The sequence below is a fragment of the Sander lucioperca genome, chromosome 17 (assembly GCF_008315115.2).
Source record: "Sander lucioperca isolate FBNREF2018 chromosome 17, SLUC_FBN_1.2, whole genome shotgun sequence".
Taxonomy (NCBI): Eukaryota; Metazoa; Chordata; class Actinopteri; order Perciformes; family Percidae; genus Sander; species Sander lucioperca.
Window position 1 is genome coordinate 8581773 of NC_050189.1, and position 16618 is coordinate 8598390.

The window sequence follows — 16618 nt, forward strand, 5'->3', positions numbered from 1 at the left end:
GGGGTTGGAGACATCATTGTTACTTGATTATTAAATTGTTTTTTTTGAGTTCTGAAGAGGATAAAAACTACTATATATGTTAACATCCAACAAAGATAATTACGCATAAACCTTCAAACGTTTCGAAAAACTGAGCAAAAGAGAAAAAAGAGCGAGACAGTTGAACGCTCCAGAAAAAGCTAGTAGGTGAACCTTAAATGGGGACCACACCCTGAGGAAGGCTCATGCCGACACGCGTTGCTGTATTTGTAATGTCTTGTCCTATTTATTAAAGGCCTTTTTATCACTTTTTGTAACCAACCTTGAGTGCCTGGACATGATTTTTTATGACTTTCTTGGTCACAGTTCTTCTTCCTTTTTCTTAAACAAGGACTGTTGGATAACAAATACTCAGAAACAATGTGTTTTCTCACTTTTATTACAGAATTACTTTCAAAAACAAGAAAAACATCCATCCGTTGCTAGTAACATAGAAACCAATGCTTCCTTTCTTTTCAGGGTTTAGTATTATGTAGAGAAGTGACTCACACATTCCGCCATGACTGCTTGTTTTTCACATGGAGTGTGGCGCTCACATCTTCTGATATCACAAAATAACTGATCGATCAGTCGGTAGACATTAAACAAGAGGCATTATTTTTCTCAAAATGCACTAGACACTATCCTTCAAACTGTTGTGCAGCACACACTTAAAGGTGACATGTAAAATATGAGTAAATGGCTTTAAGTTTTGCTGCAAATAACCAACAACAAAATTACAGTTTTGCAGATTAAAGTAAATTAAGGCCTTTCCCTTCTTGAGAGGACAGAAACCTGAATTGCACTTATTAAGTTGACATAGAAATCACTGCATTCAAACCAAGTACACTGCATGCTGAAAACACTTCATTTCCACAATAAAAGTTATTTTATGTGTTAAAAAACATGGTGGTTTAAATTACTACACAATCTCTAAATTTGCTTCTTTTTTCTGCATATTTAAAAAGAAAACGGCACTCCTATAGTTTCAATCACACACATACTTTTACAAGTGTAACAATGTTAAGGCATTCAAGAAATCTCCCAAACAGTCCTCTTTAAGACACCTATCTTTAACTTTCTTTAATTATCAGTTAGGAGCTATAAAATAAATAGTCTGTAGATAATCTCTAAGTATTTGTCATTATTTTATACATCATACAGCATGTAGGATTGGAGGTAAAGTGACATGAGTTTTAGGTAATAATTAGGTAAGGTAATATATTTGATTAGATGAGATTTTGTTAAATGTATTGGTAAAGTCGCTGATGGTTTGTTTTTTTGTATCCAAAGTTATTGATGAGCTCATAAATGATAAAATTCGGTAAAAACGCATGAAAACTGTGTGTATTCTGGCTGAAAGTTCACATAAGTCAGTGATTACTCTGCTGTAAAAAGAAATAACTGAAATGCGTTGTGAGGGTCATATCACATTGATTTCCACTGATAAAATGAATACAATCAACTATTTTCTCAAAAGAAATTCTTAAATCACACCTGCATGAGTAGCGGATGGAAATTGACCTTTGCCAATTTAAGGAGAAGTCTGGTGGTATTCTATATCTACAGTATATCCGAAGACAGATAAGCTAAGGTTAGGGCTGGCTGGTTAGCTAGCTAGCTTATCCGTCTCTGAAGCTAACACTGCTGCTGTTCACCAGTCGGCTGTTTGGCTAATTTTCTGTAACCAACGTAGAATTAAAACATGGTGGAATAATCAAGCTAGCTAAGAAACTTGCCAGCTATCCACATGGATGTATTAAAAGAAAGTTGTTCCGGAAAAACCAAGGCTGTATTGTGATAAACAGTACATTCACCATTGTTTCGGCTGTTTTTCTGCCACCACAATGCATGCGCAATTGCAGTGACGTAACTGTGACGTCCACTCCAAATTGGTCTAATGTTGTTCAAAAACTAATTTAAAAAAAACCCAGTTATGAGCCACAGTTGTTCTGGGTGACATGTTCCATGTTCCTTCATTAAAATGAACATGGGCCTTGTAGTTCATTTTGAGTTTACTGTTCTGCTGCGGTAAATAATCACTAGAGCACCATGTGTGTATTAATGCCACAGTGCCTGCAGTGTTTTAAGGAATTTCTGAACCCCCTTTTCCCCAAATAAAATGATATACCTGTGACCTTTGCACGGGCGAAGAGTGTGTTGTCCATGGAGACAAGGACGCCGAAACACTGGGGACTAAACCTGTGTCGATGCCCCTTCAACACAAAGTTTTTATCTAAAAACATGTATCACAGATCAGCAGATTTTCACATTAAGCCTATAAATAAAACATACTGTAACATGCGTCTTTCTATTACACTCTGCACTAACACACATAGTGACAATATACATATTTATGTACTGTTCATTTTATTGTTACTTTAATGTGAAAACTCTTGCAAATTTTAGCTTCATTTTAGCTTTAACTTCATTTTCTACCGAGTGGTTTCACCCCTGCTCTGGTTTCATGGGTCGTGCTCTCACTGCACCGCACACGCCTCGCAGGGCAGGAAGTCCTGCACGTACGCCGCCACGGCCTTGGTGAGGTAGGTCATGCTCCCAAAGCGGCCACTCGGGGCGCTGTCGTACAGCAGCCTGCACACTCCGGTGGACGGGTCCCGCTCCAGGAAGTGCTCCTCTGCTCCCAGGTCTCTCTAGTGGAGGGAGGATGTAATGGCAAAAATTACATTTAAGCATGATTCCTTATATTCTTATGTTTTATTTGTGCTTTGTTTTTTCTTACAATACTGAAAGAGAGTTTCTCATTCCCACATGTAGATTCTGATTCTAACTAAGTGAGAATCACAAAGTCTGGAACATAATGTGAGCGCTGTTTGTCTGAACAGATAGGGGCTACAAGGTCACCCTAAAACTATCTCTCCTGATACATTCAGTTTTCCCATGCCAGTTGAGATGCAACTGGGGGGGTGAAAGTCGTACAGGGAGGACGAAGCGAAATGGCTCCAAGATGTCTCTTGTGTTTTTTGATTGTCTTCATGTATATCAGATTGCCTGTGAGAAATGTAGAGTCATAATAAGCCAAGTGCGCGTGTGCTGTCACTCTGAAGATGTATTTAAGCTCAGTGTTTCTGTTCACTCATTGAAGAGCTTTTCCACACCTGTGCGGCGTGCCTTCTGTGAAATGTGTTCCTCCTATATTTGCAAATATACTTAATAAAATACAAAAAACCTAACTTGGTTTAGTCTTCGACTGTCTTATTTTGTTTCACCTTCCTATTTTAAAACATCTACATCTGCTGCTCACGAAAACTTCCACCACAAGGAAGAACAACATCTTGGTTGCATACCCTGCACTACATACTCAACATGTATACCATCGTTCAACATACTTTGGTGTAAAAAAACTAGTGTGGATCTTTTCGGACGCACTAAGCTGTAATTTTCAACGTCACTTCCTGGGAGCCTCCTTGCCGTTGGAGACACGTAACCATGTGAACCCATGCCGACCCCTGCCGACCTCCGCTCTAGTGGCATCGCCAGATAATTCTTAAAATTGTTGAAAAAAGGTAAAAAAGCTAGATTGATAGTCCAGGTGACAAAATCACTGATTTAAATATGTAGAAATGTAAATTAAAGCGTTATTGACGTTACAGAGATGCCTTGGTTGCTGTCCGTTTGTCTGTTATGAACGTTGTGCTACCGCATTGCATTGTGGGGTACTTTTGCCGGCGTAGTGTCCAGTGTTTGCATACTGTAATACATTTGTATTTCACTGGAAATAGTATGCAATTCACGTACTATTGGTTTCATACTAAGATTTCGGACATAGGCGTAGATTTCAGGGGGAATGCAGGAGATATGTCACCCCACCAAAATTTAGAAAAGGTAGATGGACCCCCCTAAAAAAATATGAAAGACAACCCGCTCCCCAAAAGAGGTAAAAAATAACTGTTCAGGGGGCTCAAAACATGTATATATCCTTCTTAGGGCCTGCCTCTTAGGGTTGCGGTTCTCCAAAAGTTGAATCCGTCTCAACTTTACTACAGCATTGATGGAAAAACAAAACAAAAAACAAATTTTCGAATCCCAAAATTGAGAATCGAACACCTACCTAACAAATGTATAGTCGGATATTTGGATCCAGACTTCTTACCAGTAAATACGTATATGTTTTTCAACGATTTCAGACAAGGAAATGAAGTGTTTGACGTTCAAAAGGTTGTGGGGGTCAACCCCCAAACTAGAGCTGTGCGATATGAAAGAAATCTAATATCACGATATTGTTGACCAAATACCTCAATATCGATATTGCGGCGATATTGTAGGGTTGACAATTGATGCTTACAAAAAAATATTTACACAATGACATTTTTTGATCAATAATCACCATTAATGTGTATATAATAACTAAATGGGTAAAGGCAAATAATAGAAAAGCTAGAACAGTTTGGTAAATTAAAAAATTACATTACTTTACTGTAATCCAGCCATAAAAACCAGCGACAGATAACACTTGTCATATCATGATATTACGATATCCAAAATCTAAGACGATATCCAGTCTCATATCACGATATCGATATAATATCGATATATTGCTCAGCTCTATCCCAGACCCCCCAATATTGAAACTAAACCTATGCCCTTGATATACTAAAAAAATCACACACACACACACACACACACACACACACACACACACACACACACACACACGTTAGTATGGAACTTCGGACGCAACACTTGCCTTACTTGCTTACTTCCTACAAAACATGAATCCTGGATTTGTGTCTTTTGATGTCCTGCTCACCTGATCCTTGTAGAACATGTCGTTGGCCATCTGGACGATCTTCTCCACGTGGATGATGGAGCCGATGCTCGGGATCTCCACGTCGGCCAGCATGGTGAGCACCAGGATGGCTTCCACCAGCAGCTGCCGGTACTCAGGCTGAGGGACGCGGTTCAAAACCGTCTCCACGTGGACGGAGAATTTGATCTCTCCTGGTGTCATCTGGAGGGTGAATTCAGAGGATAAAGCCAAGACATAGTCAGACATCTTTCATTTGACTGAACACAACCTGGTACTGACTTTAATTTGTTTCTCTAAACATGCAACAATGCACATCTCAGTAAACACATTCCATTCCTGTGCTGCTTTGACTTTAAATTCTGGACTCCCAAAGGGTTTGAGACTTGATAAAATGCTATTGAAACCCTAAACCTAGGGTGTGGCTTTGAATTGTAAAGTGTGAATAACAAAACCTGAGGAGGAGGGAGAAAGAGATAGCATCAGATTAGCAAAAATTACACACCACACAAAACCACAAACATTAAGTTGTCAAGACGTATTTTTCAGTTGACAATAATAAAGTGGATCTCTTACCTCTCTGGTGGTTGAAGAAGGGAGGACAAACCCTTCTATGGACAAACCGTGGCACTAGAAGACATGTATGGTCATTACTTTATGTAAAAAAAAAAAAAAACATTGAACCAAATTATTTTCTTAACGGTGGCTTTAAAATAATACACATTTTGTACCGTATTTATTTAACGATTAGAATTGTGTGGCAGAAAATCTACTTCCTGTCACTTTCAGGACTTTTATTCCAGGCTTTTGTACATGCTCTACACAACTAAAAAAAACAGTGAAGAATCATGTAAAAATCTATGTGAAAAAGCAGTTTGAAACCGACCTTCTGCAGGATCTTCCAGACTTTCTGGTAGAAGCCCACAGGAACGCGGTTCAAGGCTCCGTCCAGACGCCTCCTGCGCAGCCATTGGCCGTGTCTGGAATCCTTGGTAACTGGCAAGCATTCGGGAATGTCCAGAGATTCTATGGACTGCATCTTGTACCTCTGCCACAGCCGACAAAAAAAAAAAAATCATATTAAAAGCTCCGTTTGTCGTGGAAGAACAGCAACGTTCAACAACGTATAACGTTACAACTCAAAAAATGGCAGAAATATCCTATATATTTGATTATTATTATTTAATAGACAAATCTTTACCCCAGATTCAAAGCTTTCTATGTCCAGAGACTGAGATCGCATGCCCTGAGAAGCAGAAAATGAAAAAGATGCACAAAATGAAAAACACAGAACTGGGCAGGATGAAAACAGCGATGACAACAAAACAACCCCAAAGCCAGTGGATTCTGGCTTCTTACATTGCTAAATTAAGAGTCGCAGCATGCAGGAATCAGGATGGGAAATGATAGCAATGAGGTTAGACAATAATAAATGGATGGAAAAATAATAAACTGATGAACTTCCAAGAAACAGCTCATTTGATGGTTAAAATGGCTCCAAACTTGGCACACACAAATTAAATAGAGTGCGTAGTTTCTGTCGTCCCTATGAGGAACTCTAAGTAATGACAACAACACTGTCGGCGCGTCCACATGATACAAGCCTTCCGTGACCGCGCAACAAAATACCATTTGTTACTATTTTCTTGGCATTAGGTTTAACAATTAATCAAGAAACTAATCGGCAGATTCATAATGAAAACAACCATTAGTTGCAGCTTTACTATCAATATATAATTATTAGCTACTGAGATTGAAGTTGCAGCCATGCAAGACTGAAACTTAGCAGCCACAAGGTAGCGTTGAGTATTAATCGCTCATATGATCTGCTCCATGACTTTTTGACAATGTTAATATTTATATTATTTCAGATAAATTAACACCCAGAAAACCACGTTTGAATGTTGTTATTGTTGTCACCTTGCGCGGGGAGGTCAGTGACTGGTCCAGCTGAAATGGAGACAAAAAAATCCACTCTGCATTACAGACTTCCTATGAACCTGCTTATAACGAAAACTAGGGCTGCAGGATATGAGGAAAGTATGCGATAACGCTGTGGAATATTGCGATAACGATATTACTTGCGATAAATAAACCGATATTAAAGTGGGTACTCAGTTCTGCATTTCTGCTGCTTTCAGTATTCTACTAAAATACAACAAATGACGTTGTATTTTAAATAAATGAAAAGAAATAATTTCCGACATTATTTTATTGAACAAATTCAAAATTAAATTGAATATAAAAGGCACCACTACTGATATTGCGTGTCTTTTGCGATACGTGGCAGCCTCTCACGATGTGTTTATTGCGCCATTTGATATTGCGATGACGATAAAAAAAAACGATACATGGGGCGCCTGGATAGCTCACCTGGTAGAGTGTGCGCCTCATGTACAAAGGCTCAGTCCTAGTTGCAGTGGCCGCAGGTTCAACTCTGACCTGCGGCCCTTTGCTGCAGGTTATTCCCTCTCTCTCTCCCCTTTCACATCTTCAGCTGTACTGCATAATAAAGGCCTAAAATGCGCCACAAAAATAATCTTGGAAAAAAAGGATATATTGTGCAGTCCTACCAAGTACAAAACCTGCATTGTTCCTTATACATAACATTATTTTTATGTATGTAAATGCTGCACTGACTTTTAAGCCTGCCAAACCCTTTTAGGTTATGGATCAAGTCATTTCAAGGATAATATAAGATTCAAACCCTTTTCAAGTCTAATCACTGCCACCACCACCACCACCATCATCATCATTTTGATGAGCTCTGACGAAGCAAACCTGAGATCGCCCTGCATCTGCAACGGAAGAAAATTTTAAACGCAATCACAATTTCATGGCTTTATTCTCAATTTACCTCACCCACGGCAGATTTACCACAATCAAACCTCAACATCTAATCCTCCCTCGCTTCTCACAGACTCTCATTTATGAATATCATCATCATCATCATCATCATCATCATCATCACCTTAACTGAGTCAGTCAAAGACACCCTTCGGTCCATCTGCAACACATGAAACACAATGAATTGCAATGCTCAAACCCTAAATTGCATCTGTTACCAATCGGTTGCAAAGTCATATTCCTTTTCCCAAAGCAAAAGCCAATGACACATTAATAACAACCACAATAAGGCCACAGCCAGGTGAATTAACTCTTCTAACATTGTCATCACCTCCGCAGCCGGATCTGTCAAAGACAACCGGGGTTCCTGGATCAAAACAAAGAAGACAAAACAAGCAGCATTTAGAGGGCGAGCTGGACAATTCATTTGTGACCTAGGAAACAGCAAAGCAATCTGGACTCAAGGTACACTTGCTTGCTTGATTGATCTTAATCAGCAGATGGAGTTTGCTCTGTACATGTTCAAACTATTATTATTTTAGCTCGCAACATCCATGTTGGCCTAAAAGTTGAGCTTTACAGTTATTTTCACCCCCTTTTGCAAACCAAAGACTAATTTCTGCCTTTTGCAAGCAAAAAAGTAGACAATAAAGTGTTTTCAATTCTATTCTGATTTTGGATAAATAGAAGTTGACAAAACCAGCTCAACTCAAGTTGAAAAATTGCGGAAAATTGCTGAGTAAGTGAACCTTGACTTGGTTGATTGCTTTTTCAACTGCTGTCCAACGTAGACGAGAAGTCTGAAATGTTTGAACATCAACAAACGAGCATCCTCCATCTGGTGATGAAGGCTGTGTGAAAGCAGCTGAAAGCTCTGGGACACAATTCATTGGTAACTGACAGAAACAAGGACAGCGATTCTAATTGATCTGATTGGTAATGTTTACACTGAAGGTGAATTAACACCTACAGCATATTCTGGCTTTATAGTTCACTTAAAATAGAAAGAAAGAAGAAATAGATATAAAATTGCGATAGATAATATTCCTTTGCGTGATCATCACCTTAAATGGATCCGACAAGGACAACCTGTGCTCCGCCTGCAACACAGAAACCAAGTCAACAAGCTGCTCTCGTGATTTTTTTTAAATCTGAAACTCCACCTCAACAATTACTTAATTAATATTCCAGCTTTTGATGATTTTTTTTCAATAGCAAAAATTGACATTTGCCATCTAAACCTCAATTTTTTAACAACCAGCTATACAGTTTTTCTTAATTATTTCTCCTCTGATGCAGCTCGCCTATTTCCACACATCAGCATCAGCCGGGTGAATTACCACCTAATCTGATTCATCGTCACCTTACTCGGATCCGTCAAAGACAAGCGGTGTTCCAGCTGTGAAAAGACAAGAGTCAGTTTGCCAAAAAGCACAATAGTTTCAAAATAAGACCCTCTTCTCCTTTCATCTCTTTTTTAACCACCTGTCTCTCAAAGTCAACAGCACTTTGAATGGAGGGGTACAAATATTCTGATAGTCCATCTGTTTAGTGATAAACAGTTCTCTCGCTCCTCTTTTTTTATGCACTTAAAAGATTTGCTTTTAAAGAAAATGTGGATCTCTTTTTGCTGAAATGAGCAACTCCTACTGGGCTCCTACCATCCTCATGTCGCTCTTCAGTTTGCTGATGCCGGCTCTCTCGCTCTTGGTGGCGCCCACGTTGCCCAGTTGATGGATGGAGATGGCAGGACTGATGCCGGCATCCAGCTCTCTAACTGTGGAGGGAGGGAACTGAACTTGGCAACTTTACAGTAACGGCAACATAAGAATGTGATTGGCTGTGTGTGCGATTTGATTGGTTGCTATGATAGGTTGACTGACCACTGCATTGAACTCCAAACTCTTTCCCACTGAGAATGTGGTGGAGGAGATTCTTCAGCTCTGATGGGCCGAGACTCATCAGACTCTCTGTAGCCTCCTCTCCTACACACACACACACACACACACACACACACACACACACACACACACACACACACACACACACACACACACACACACACACACACACACACACACACACACACACACACACACACACACACAAAATGGTGCCAGTTTAAAGTACATACAGATAATTCTGCAAAACACAAGGCACAATTGGCAAATGTTCACTGGTTCCAGCTTCATAAATGTGATTATTTTCTGCCTTTCATACTTTGCTGGCACTATGGGTTTTGGGAACTTGTGAAGGGACATTTTTCACAATTCGCTTACATTTTACCGACCCCACTATTAATCGATTCATTTAAAAAATATGCGCGGAAGACAAAGTATCATCTTCTTCCTCTCTTTCCTTCCTTACCTGAGCAGTTGAGCGACTGGGCCAGTTCAGTGGCCATGACCTGGATGATGAGACCGATACGGAGCCTGAACATCTCGCTGAACAGGCTGGGCTGAGTCCTTATGCTCATAGCCAGGTACACCATGATCTCCTGAAGGACGGAGAGGGGGAGAGAGAGAGAGAGAGAGAGAGAGATTAAAGAGGAAGGCAGGAGGACAAACTCCCATATGATGATGGTGGAGGATGGGAGTCACCTGAGTGAGAATGGCCACGCTGATGTTGTTGTCGCTGGCCTCGTCGATGAGAGCGGCCAGCTGGTCTGGAGGTATGGGAGCAGTGATGGTTTTCTCTCGGGGCTCCGGAGGCAGACCCACCGTCAGGTGCTTCTGATGCGCTAGCAAGTCAGAGCAGGCCTACCAACAGATCACAACCAATCAGAAAAGAGACTTTGTTTGGTACAGATCCTTGTGTGTGTGTGTGTGTGTGTAGATAGAATATAAACAGTAGATATGGACATGGATAACTACTCTCTAGGGTGTAGGGTTAGGGATTAGGGGTGTGCTGTATGTACGTGTGTGTCGTCTGTAGCTGCTCTTAACGAATTGTGTGTCGTACCGAGTCGAGCTCCTCCACCTTCTTCTTTAGCATGCCAGAGATCATCCTGATAAGGCCCCAGTGTTTGACTTCACCTGCCTTCTCATACAGGTCAGAGAGCAGAGATCTCACCGTGGAGCCTTTACCGTGCAGATGAGTGTCCCAGTCCATGCCCCTGTGATTAAAACAAAAACAGCAGATTTTCAACTTTTTTGCCAAATAACGCTGTCCCTACGGCTAAATTTACTCAATTTTTAGCCTTCCTTAAGTATGAATCCTAAAGATGATCATATGGTGAATAAAAAAAAACATATGACACCTTTTAATACTGGCATTTTTGAGGCATGGCCATTTATGTTTTTCATATTCTATTGGAACTCTGTATATATGTATAATAATAATTTAAAGGATTTATGTTGGAAAACGCTGAAGATGAAAACGTTTAAGCATAGCTTGCTCAGACAGAGACATGGACGTCAGTTAATGAAGGAAAGGTGAAAAACATAAAAAATACACGGGAACTAATTATGCCTGATGCTGAAGAAAGAACAAGAGGATTATCAGCTTTTCGTCTCTCTCGTATTCAAGGTCTTCAAGCTACCATTTTAAAAACACACTAACATTTCTGCTAATATGGGGATGTACAGAAAGAATTCGGAGTTAGAAATCACTAAAATACTAATAAAAGAAGACAAAGAAGTGTGCAGCCGGCAACACCTCGTCTGTTTTCTTGGCCATTTAAAACAAACAAACTGAAAAAAAAAAAAAAAAAAAAAACGAAGAAAGAAAACGACGAAAAAACAAACGGAAAGTATTCTTACTTGTCACATTCACACAGTACAATATAGTGAAATTGAATTACTGCTCATATTATGCTCATTTTCAGGTTAATAATTGTATTTAAACCTATTATATCAGAATAGGTTTACTGGTTTAAATTTCAGAAAACACCATATATTTGTTGTACTGTACATTGCTGCAACTCCTCTTTTCACCCTGTGTGTTGAGCTCTCTGTTTTAGCTACAGAGTGAGACATCACACTTCTGTTCTATCTTTGTTGGGAGTCGCACATGCGCAGTAGCTAGGTAAGGACTACTAGCCAGTCAGAAGCAGAGTATGAGGGCGTGCTACGCTAGCAGCTAGGCGAGCGTTATTACGTGTGTTATAAAGTGACGCACGCTTGTCACGGAAGTAAAGGCTGGACTACAACAGAGCTGTTTGGAGCAGTTTGTGAACAGTGTTTTCTGTTGGAGATGGTAAGTCCCTTTGGGGTGGACTTTGGGCTTTTTCACTTTGTAAACCTATAACATGCACAAAAATATATATATAACACAATAAAGGAAAGGGAAAAAGCCAAAAAAGACTGACACGACACTTACGATACAGCTCACTAAGGGACCGTTCGGTATTTATGGAATGGACCACCGGAGGAAAATAGGGGAGGGTCATGTCTTTTTATATTTTGCTGAGGGGAGGGTCATCCAACATTTTTTAGTCTGTATGGGGGGGTCACCCAACTTTTTTTATTCATGAAAAGAGCAAAATTTCAAAGTGGCTTGTTTGGTGCATATTTATCCATGTAGCTCTCAGTCTCGGCCCCCTAGCAGATGGTCTGACCGCATACGCGGAGTTTGCTGGGGGGGACAGGGGGAGCACTGCCCCCTGGTGTTTAAAAAATTAGTGGAATAATTACATCTGGCATGACCAGATATTAAATAAATATCTTAAATAACACAAAACAACTAAATGGTGATAGGTAATACATCAGATTTCATATACTGCTTTGGTAAAAAAAATATTACCTGGCTGACGATGGGAGCAGCAGGACGCAAAAAACGAAACTTACTGTTGCACTAGTCTGGACATCTTGCAGTGCCAACCTTGCAATAAAGGTTTCCTAAATGCCATGTATATACATGTGATGTCAGCTTACTAATTGATTGCGGGTTTTGTGTAGATTTGGACTTTTATACGTTTATTCCACTTTGTTTAAACGGCGAAGTGGTGAGGCCTCGTATGTGACGCTCATTTCGGCCTTGCTGGATACACCGTATCATTTACCTTTTTGTGGATCTACTGATCGCTGTGGATTACTTTTTTTTCGTGTCATTGGATTACGGCAAAATACGGATCTTTTTTCTCAACGTGTCTTAACGTTTTATGGTGTGACTGCGCTTGGTTTCTGCGTTTGGAGAGGCATCTCAACAGACTGGAGGTCCAACACTGATTGTTCACTGTTACATTTTAGTTGAATTTAAGCATCTGTGCCAGATGACAGTGTGCCGCGATTGGATTTCATAAGGGCGAATTGTTAAATTGTTACAATCTAACTTAAAAACTTTAAAAATAAACATATGTGCTTTGGAATATAATGTTCAGCTTCGGCAGCTTTACCTATGTGCTAAAATATACAATGACGAAGCCTAGTGACAAGTCCATAGCAACCAGTGTTGAATTGGTTATATTCCAGCGTCCTTTGCTGAATGGTCTCAATGTTTTATTGTTTTATTTCATATGAATACTAGTTTACTAGAGGAGTAACTTAGTATTTGAAGTAATGCAGTAATGCATGAAGTGTGCATTTAGTTTCCATGCTTATGGTGTGGTGGCCATTTCAGTAGATTTACTTACTAACATTGTTGTGGAAACACAATAACAGAGGAGTGGGATGTGTAAGATGAGAATGCAGAGGTTAACTCCTGTACGTGATGGCTGTAAAAATCAAATGGTATCTGTACTTCTTTGCTAAGTGCAAACTTGTACGCGAGGGGAGGGTCATGCCTTTTTTTCAAATCGTTTTGGAGGGTCATAGGAAAATTATTACTGACGAGGGGAGGGTCACGTCTTTTTAGGTTAGAGGCCACAAAACTCCTCCGGTGGCCCCTTAATTAAATAACGAACAGTCCCTAAAACAGTGTATCTCACTTGTCTTTGAAGAGGATGTAGAGTATATCGCCCTGGTCCTGGAGACTCTGGGTGTCTTTTAGCAGCTGGACCAAAGCGTTGTGGTCGATGTTTCCGCTGGCATCTGTGGGGATAACGTCCTTTGCTGAGGCTGTCGCCCCCGAAGCCTGGAGGACAGATGTGGGAAGTTAAAGATCAAAAAGCATGATGCTCATTTTCAGGTTCATGCTTGTATTTTAGGTTCCTACTAGAACACGTAGACATTATGCTTTAATGTTTAACCCTTTGAACTCTGCAATAGCACAGGTCCGCCAGTGCCTACTTTGGTATGCTTGCTTATTGTGATGTCATTTCTTGGGAGTATCTTCAAATACTTCTTATCCCTTAAAAACAGTACAAACTAAGCTAAAAGGATATTTAAGTCAATAGACCATAATTACTAAAAGTATTCAAATTGTGTCATAAGTACAAGAAAAAACGGACGTGTGTTTTCATAAAATTTTACGAGATAAAAACACAACACATATTGATCCAAAAGATTCCTTAATGTAGAAACATGAACAAAATATTCCTTAACGCTCCAGAAGTTATTTGAACCAGGACTGCACGATATGACCTCAACTCAAAATCACGATTAATTGCACATTGTAGCTTGATAACGCTAAATGAACAATAATTAATCATGTTGTTCTAAATCATCTTTTCTGAAGCCAAAATGTTTCCAGACGACGGACACTGCGTTTTTTTGGGCACAAGTTGCTCAGTTGACTCGGACTCTGTATTTGAGTTATCCTCCATTATGCTTTCCATGTGGCTGACACGCACATGCGGTAGAATGTTTTTAAGGAGAAAGTAGGCCCATCAACAGGAATAAATTACCGAAATTATCGTCGTGGGAAAAATACGTCGATAGCAGCTTCAGAATTTCGATGTCGATACATTTTCCGATTAATCGTCCAGCCCTAATTTGAACTATGTACATTTTTTAGTTTTTGAGATACAGTTTTTTATGAGCAGAGCGTAAAGGCATTTTGATAGTTTCATCTATTGTAGAAATGGTCCGCCTGCTGTTTAGCACTGGACGTTACGTAACCTGATGGCATCGCGGTGTGCGTACGACGTAAAGGCGCAAAAGACAGAAGCCTTAGCTTTATGTTGCAAAAAATAAATAAATAAAAAAAGAATGCTCTAGCTGTTATACTTTTTATTTTCAACCAATTTAAACAGGAACATGTAAACAATGATCTTCCTGCGGACCTCTAGCGGCCGCGGGAGTTCCATTCTCTAAGGGTTAAAACTCTTTTTTTCTGTCCGTCGAATGTACCCGTTTTCATTCATTTTATAGAGCGTCTCGACCTGTTTTATAAAAGCAGCCACTGGATGATCGTTGGAGAATAAAAAAAAAAAAAGAAGAACATCACACATAAAAACCCACCTGGGTTCCTTGCAGTGCAGACGGGTCTGGGAGGTTCAGGTTGAGGGAAGGCTGAGGAGAGTGAAACAGCTTGTTCGGAAGGTACATGTTGACATCTGGACAAAACAAGCAATGGAGTCTGGTGTCAGTGAGAGTACATAACATGCTGTGTAGATATTGGTGTTTGGGGTGTCATGTTTTGTGCAGATGTTGGATCCGCTCACTTTGGATGTCGAGGTCCTGAGCCTTGTTCATCAGAGACACCATGTCCTTGGTTTTGGTGGCCAAAGCCTTGAACTTCCCCAGAGCTCCCACCTGCCGTTTGGGCTTCTTCGGGGCAGCGTGGGCCAGCAGGTGGTCCAGGTACTGGGCGAGGTCGTCAGCCTCTGAGGAGGAGGACAAAAAGGGACAGAGGTCGAGGCAGAGAACGCAAAAAGATGGGGGAGGGGAAATAAAAGAATGGAAGTGTGGTGGATGGAGATAAAGCGAGAAACAACAAGAGTTACACAGAACAAAAAAAAAGAATGATCAAGTTTAAAATACCGAAACTGGAGATTCAACTTACCTTTTTTAGTGAAAAAAGTCAGAGAACCCTAGCATTTAAACTAAACCATCTTATTTATGAAAATATTCATATCTATAAGTAATTACAAGTGTTGTTATTATTTTAACATGCAGATTTAAAACAAGTTTGTTCACCCAAATCCCCCCCAAACTTTCTGCCATGCATACTCAGTAGTATCTAGCCAGGCATATAGTTTATATTCTATAGAAGTTAAAATCATGTTAAAACTTTGGTAAAGACATGCTGCTCTTGAGTATTTATAAATGATATGTCTAGTGCTTTGGGGTGGCAGCAGTAGTGGATATTTAAAAAAACACTTTTAAGAATAAAACCGACATTATCTGCATGGCTAAATACGCCCAGATTTTGGATGAATTGACCCTTTAAACCGTACAGACAACAACAATGCGTCATCATTCACAATCCAAACGCTTGCAAAAGATGATGTAAGGATGATCTGTAGACAGCGACACATTCACTAGCAATCAGCAGCTTTAAGACAAGCCATGCTAAACATGCATGTATATTAAATGAGGCAAACCCTGTTATGCATAAGAAATTACTGCTAAAGTACAAAACTTCACAATTAGCAAATTAAGATCATCATGTTTTGAATGCAACACAAGCAAAGCTGGGCTTAGAGCGGTCATGTGAATTGGACTTGTTTTGTGATGGATTATACACATGATGTAAACGGATTCTTTTTCAACCAAAATGTATACCAAGTGGCGTCCCAAAGCTCAAAGTTGAGAAATTTGGAGTGAAAGCTACAGAACAGCACAGAGAGGATGGAGACGGGGACAGACCAGTGATGAAGGAAGTGGTGATTAATGAGAATCTGCAACAGGTTACTTTGTGTCATGTCATGTTTCTGGTGAGATAATTCACAGATAATACATATGAAAAGATTGGTGGATTTTTTTGGGGGATTTCAAAATAAGGGGTTAGCTGAACGAGATCACTCTCAACAACAGAGAAATACAATTAGAAGACTGGATGGGCTGCAACAATAAGACATGTTAGAAGACCAATTCCACCAATCACAGACTTGTTTGACAACTTTAAGACATAAACATACTATAAATTACATGTATTGCAGTTCATGTGTAATTTTGAGTGTCCTAGTAGGTTATTCATGGTATTACCCGTACATACAGGCAA

The 16618-nt window shown here is 39.8% G+C and overlaps 1 protein-coding gene across 20 annotated transcripts in view; it reads right to left on the minus strand.

Moving 5' to 3' along the window:
• Window positions 1-402: 402 nt before the first annotated feature.
• Window positions 403-16618, minus strand: part of phka1a (phosphorylase kinase, alpha 1a (muscle)) — a 36574-nt gene continuing 20358 nt past the window's right edge. Inside the window, exons 19-36 of one of the 20 annotated variants that reach the window (XM_031304042.2) lie at window positions 15117-15278; window positions 14914-15008; window positions 13500-13645; window positions 10595-10748; window positions 10234-10392; window positions 10001-10130; window positions 9517-9618; window positions 9295-9410; window positions 8997-9032; window positions 8698-8733; window positions 7965-8000; window positions 7758-7793; window positions 6707-6736; window positions 5988-6032; window positions 5673-5834; window positions 5363-5416; window positions 4790-4990; window positions 403-2672 (exon numbers count right to left, since the gene is read on the minus strand). In XM_031304042.2, the coding sequence (XP_031159902.1) occupies window positions 2499-2672; window positions 4790-4990; window positions 5363-5416; window positions 5673-5834; window positions 5988-6032; window positions 6707-6736; window positions 7758-7793; window positions 7965-8000; window positions 8698-8733; window positions 8997-9032; window positions 9295-9410; window positions 9517-9618; window positions 10001-10130; window positions 10234-10392; window positions 10595-10748; window positions 13500-13645; window positions 14914-15008; window positions 15117-15278 (1874 nt within the window). In that variant the 3' untranslated portion in view covers window positions 403-2498. The remainder of the gene's footprint in view (window positions 2673-4789; window positions 4991-5362; window positions 5417-5672; window positions 5835-5987; window positions 6033-6706; window positions 6737-7757; window positions 7794-7964; window positions 8001-8697; window positions 8734-8996; window positions 9033-9294; window positions 9411-9516; window positions 9619-10000; window positions 10131-10233; window positions 10393-10594; window positions 10749-13499; window positions 13646-14913; window positions 15009-15116; window positions 15279-16618) is intronic. The other 19 variants (XM_031304045.2, XM_031304047.2, XM_031304043.2 and 16 more) reach the window with 19 other exon arrangements.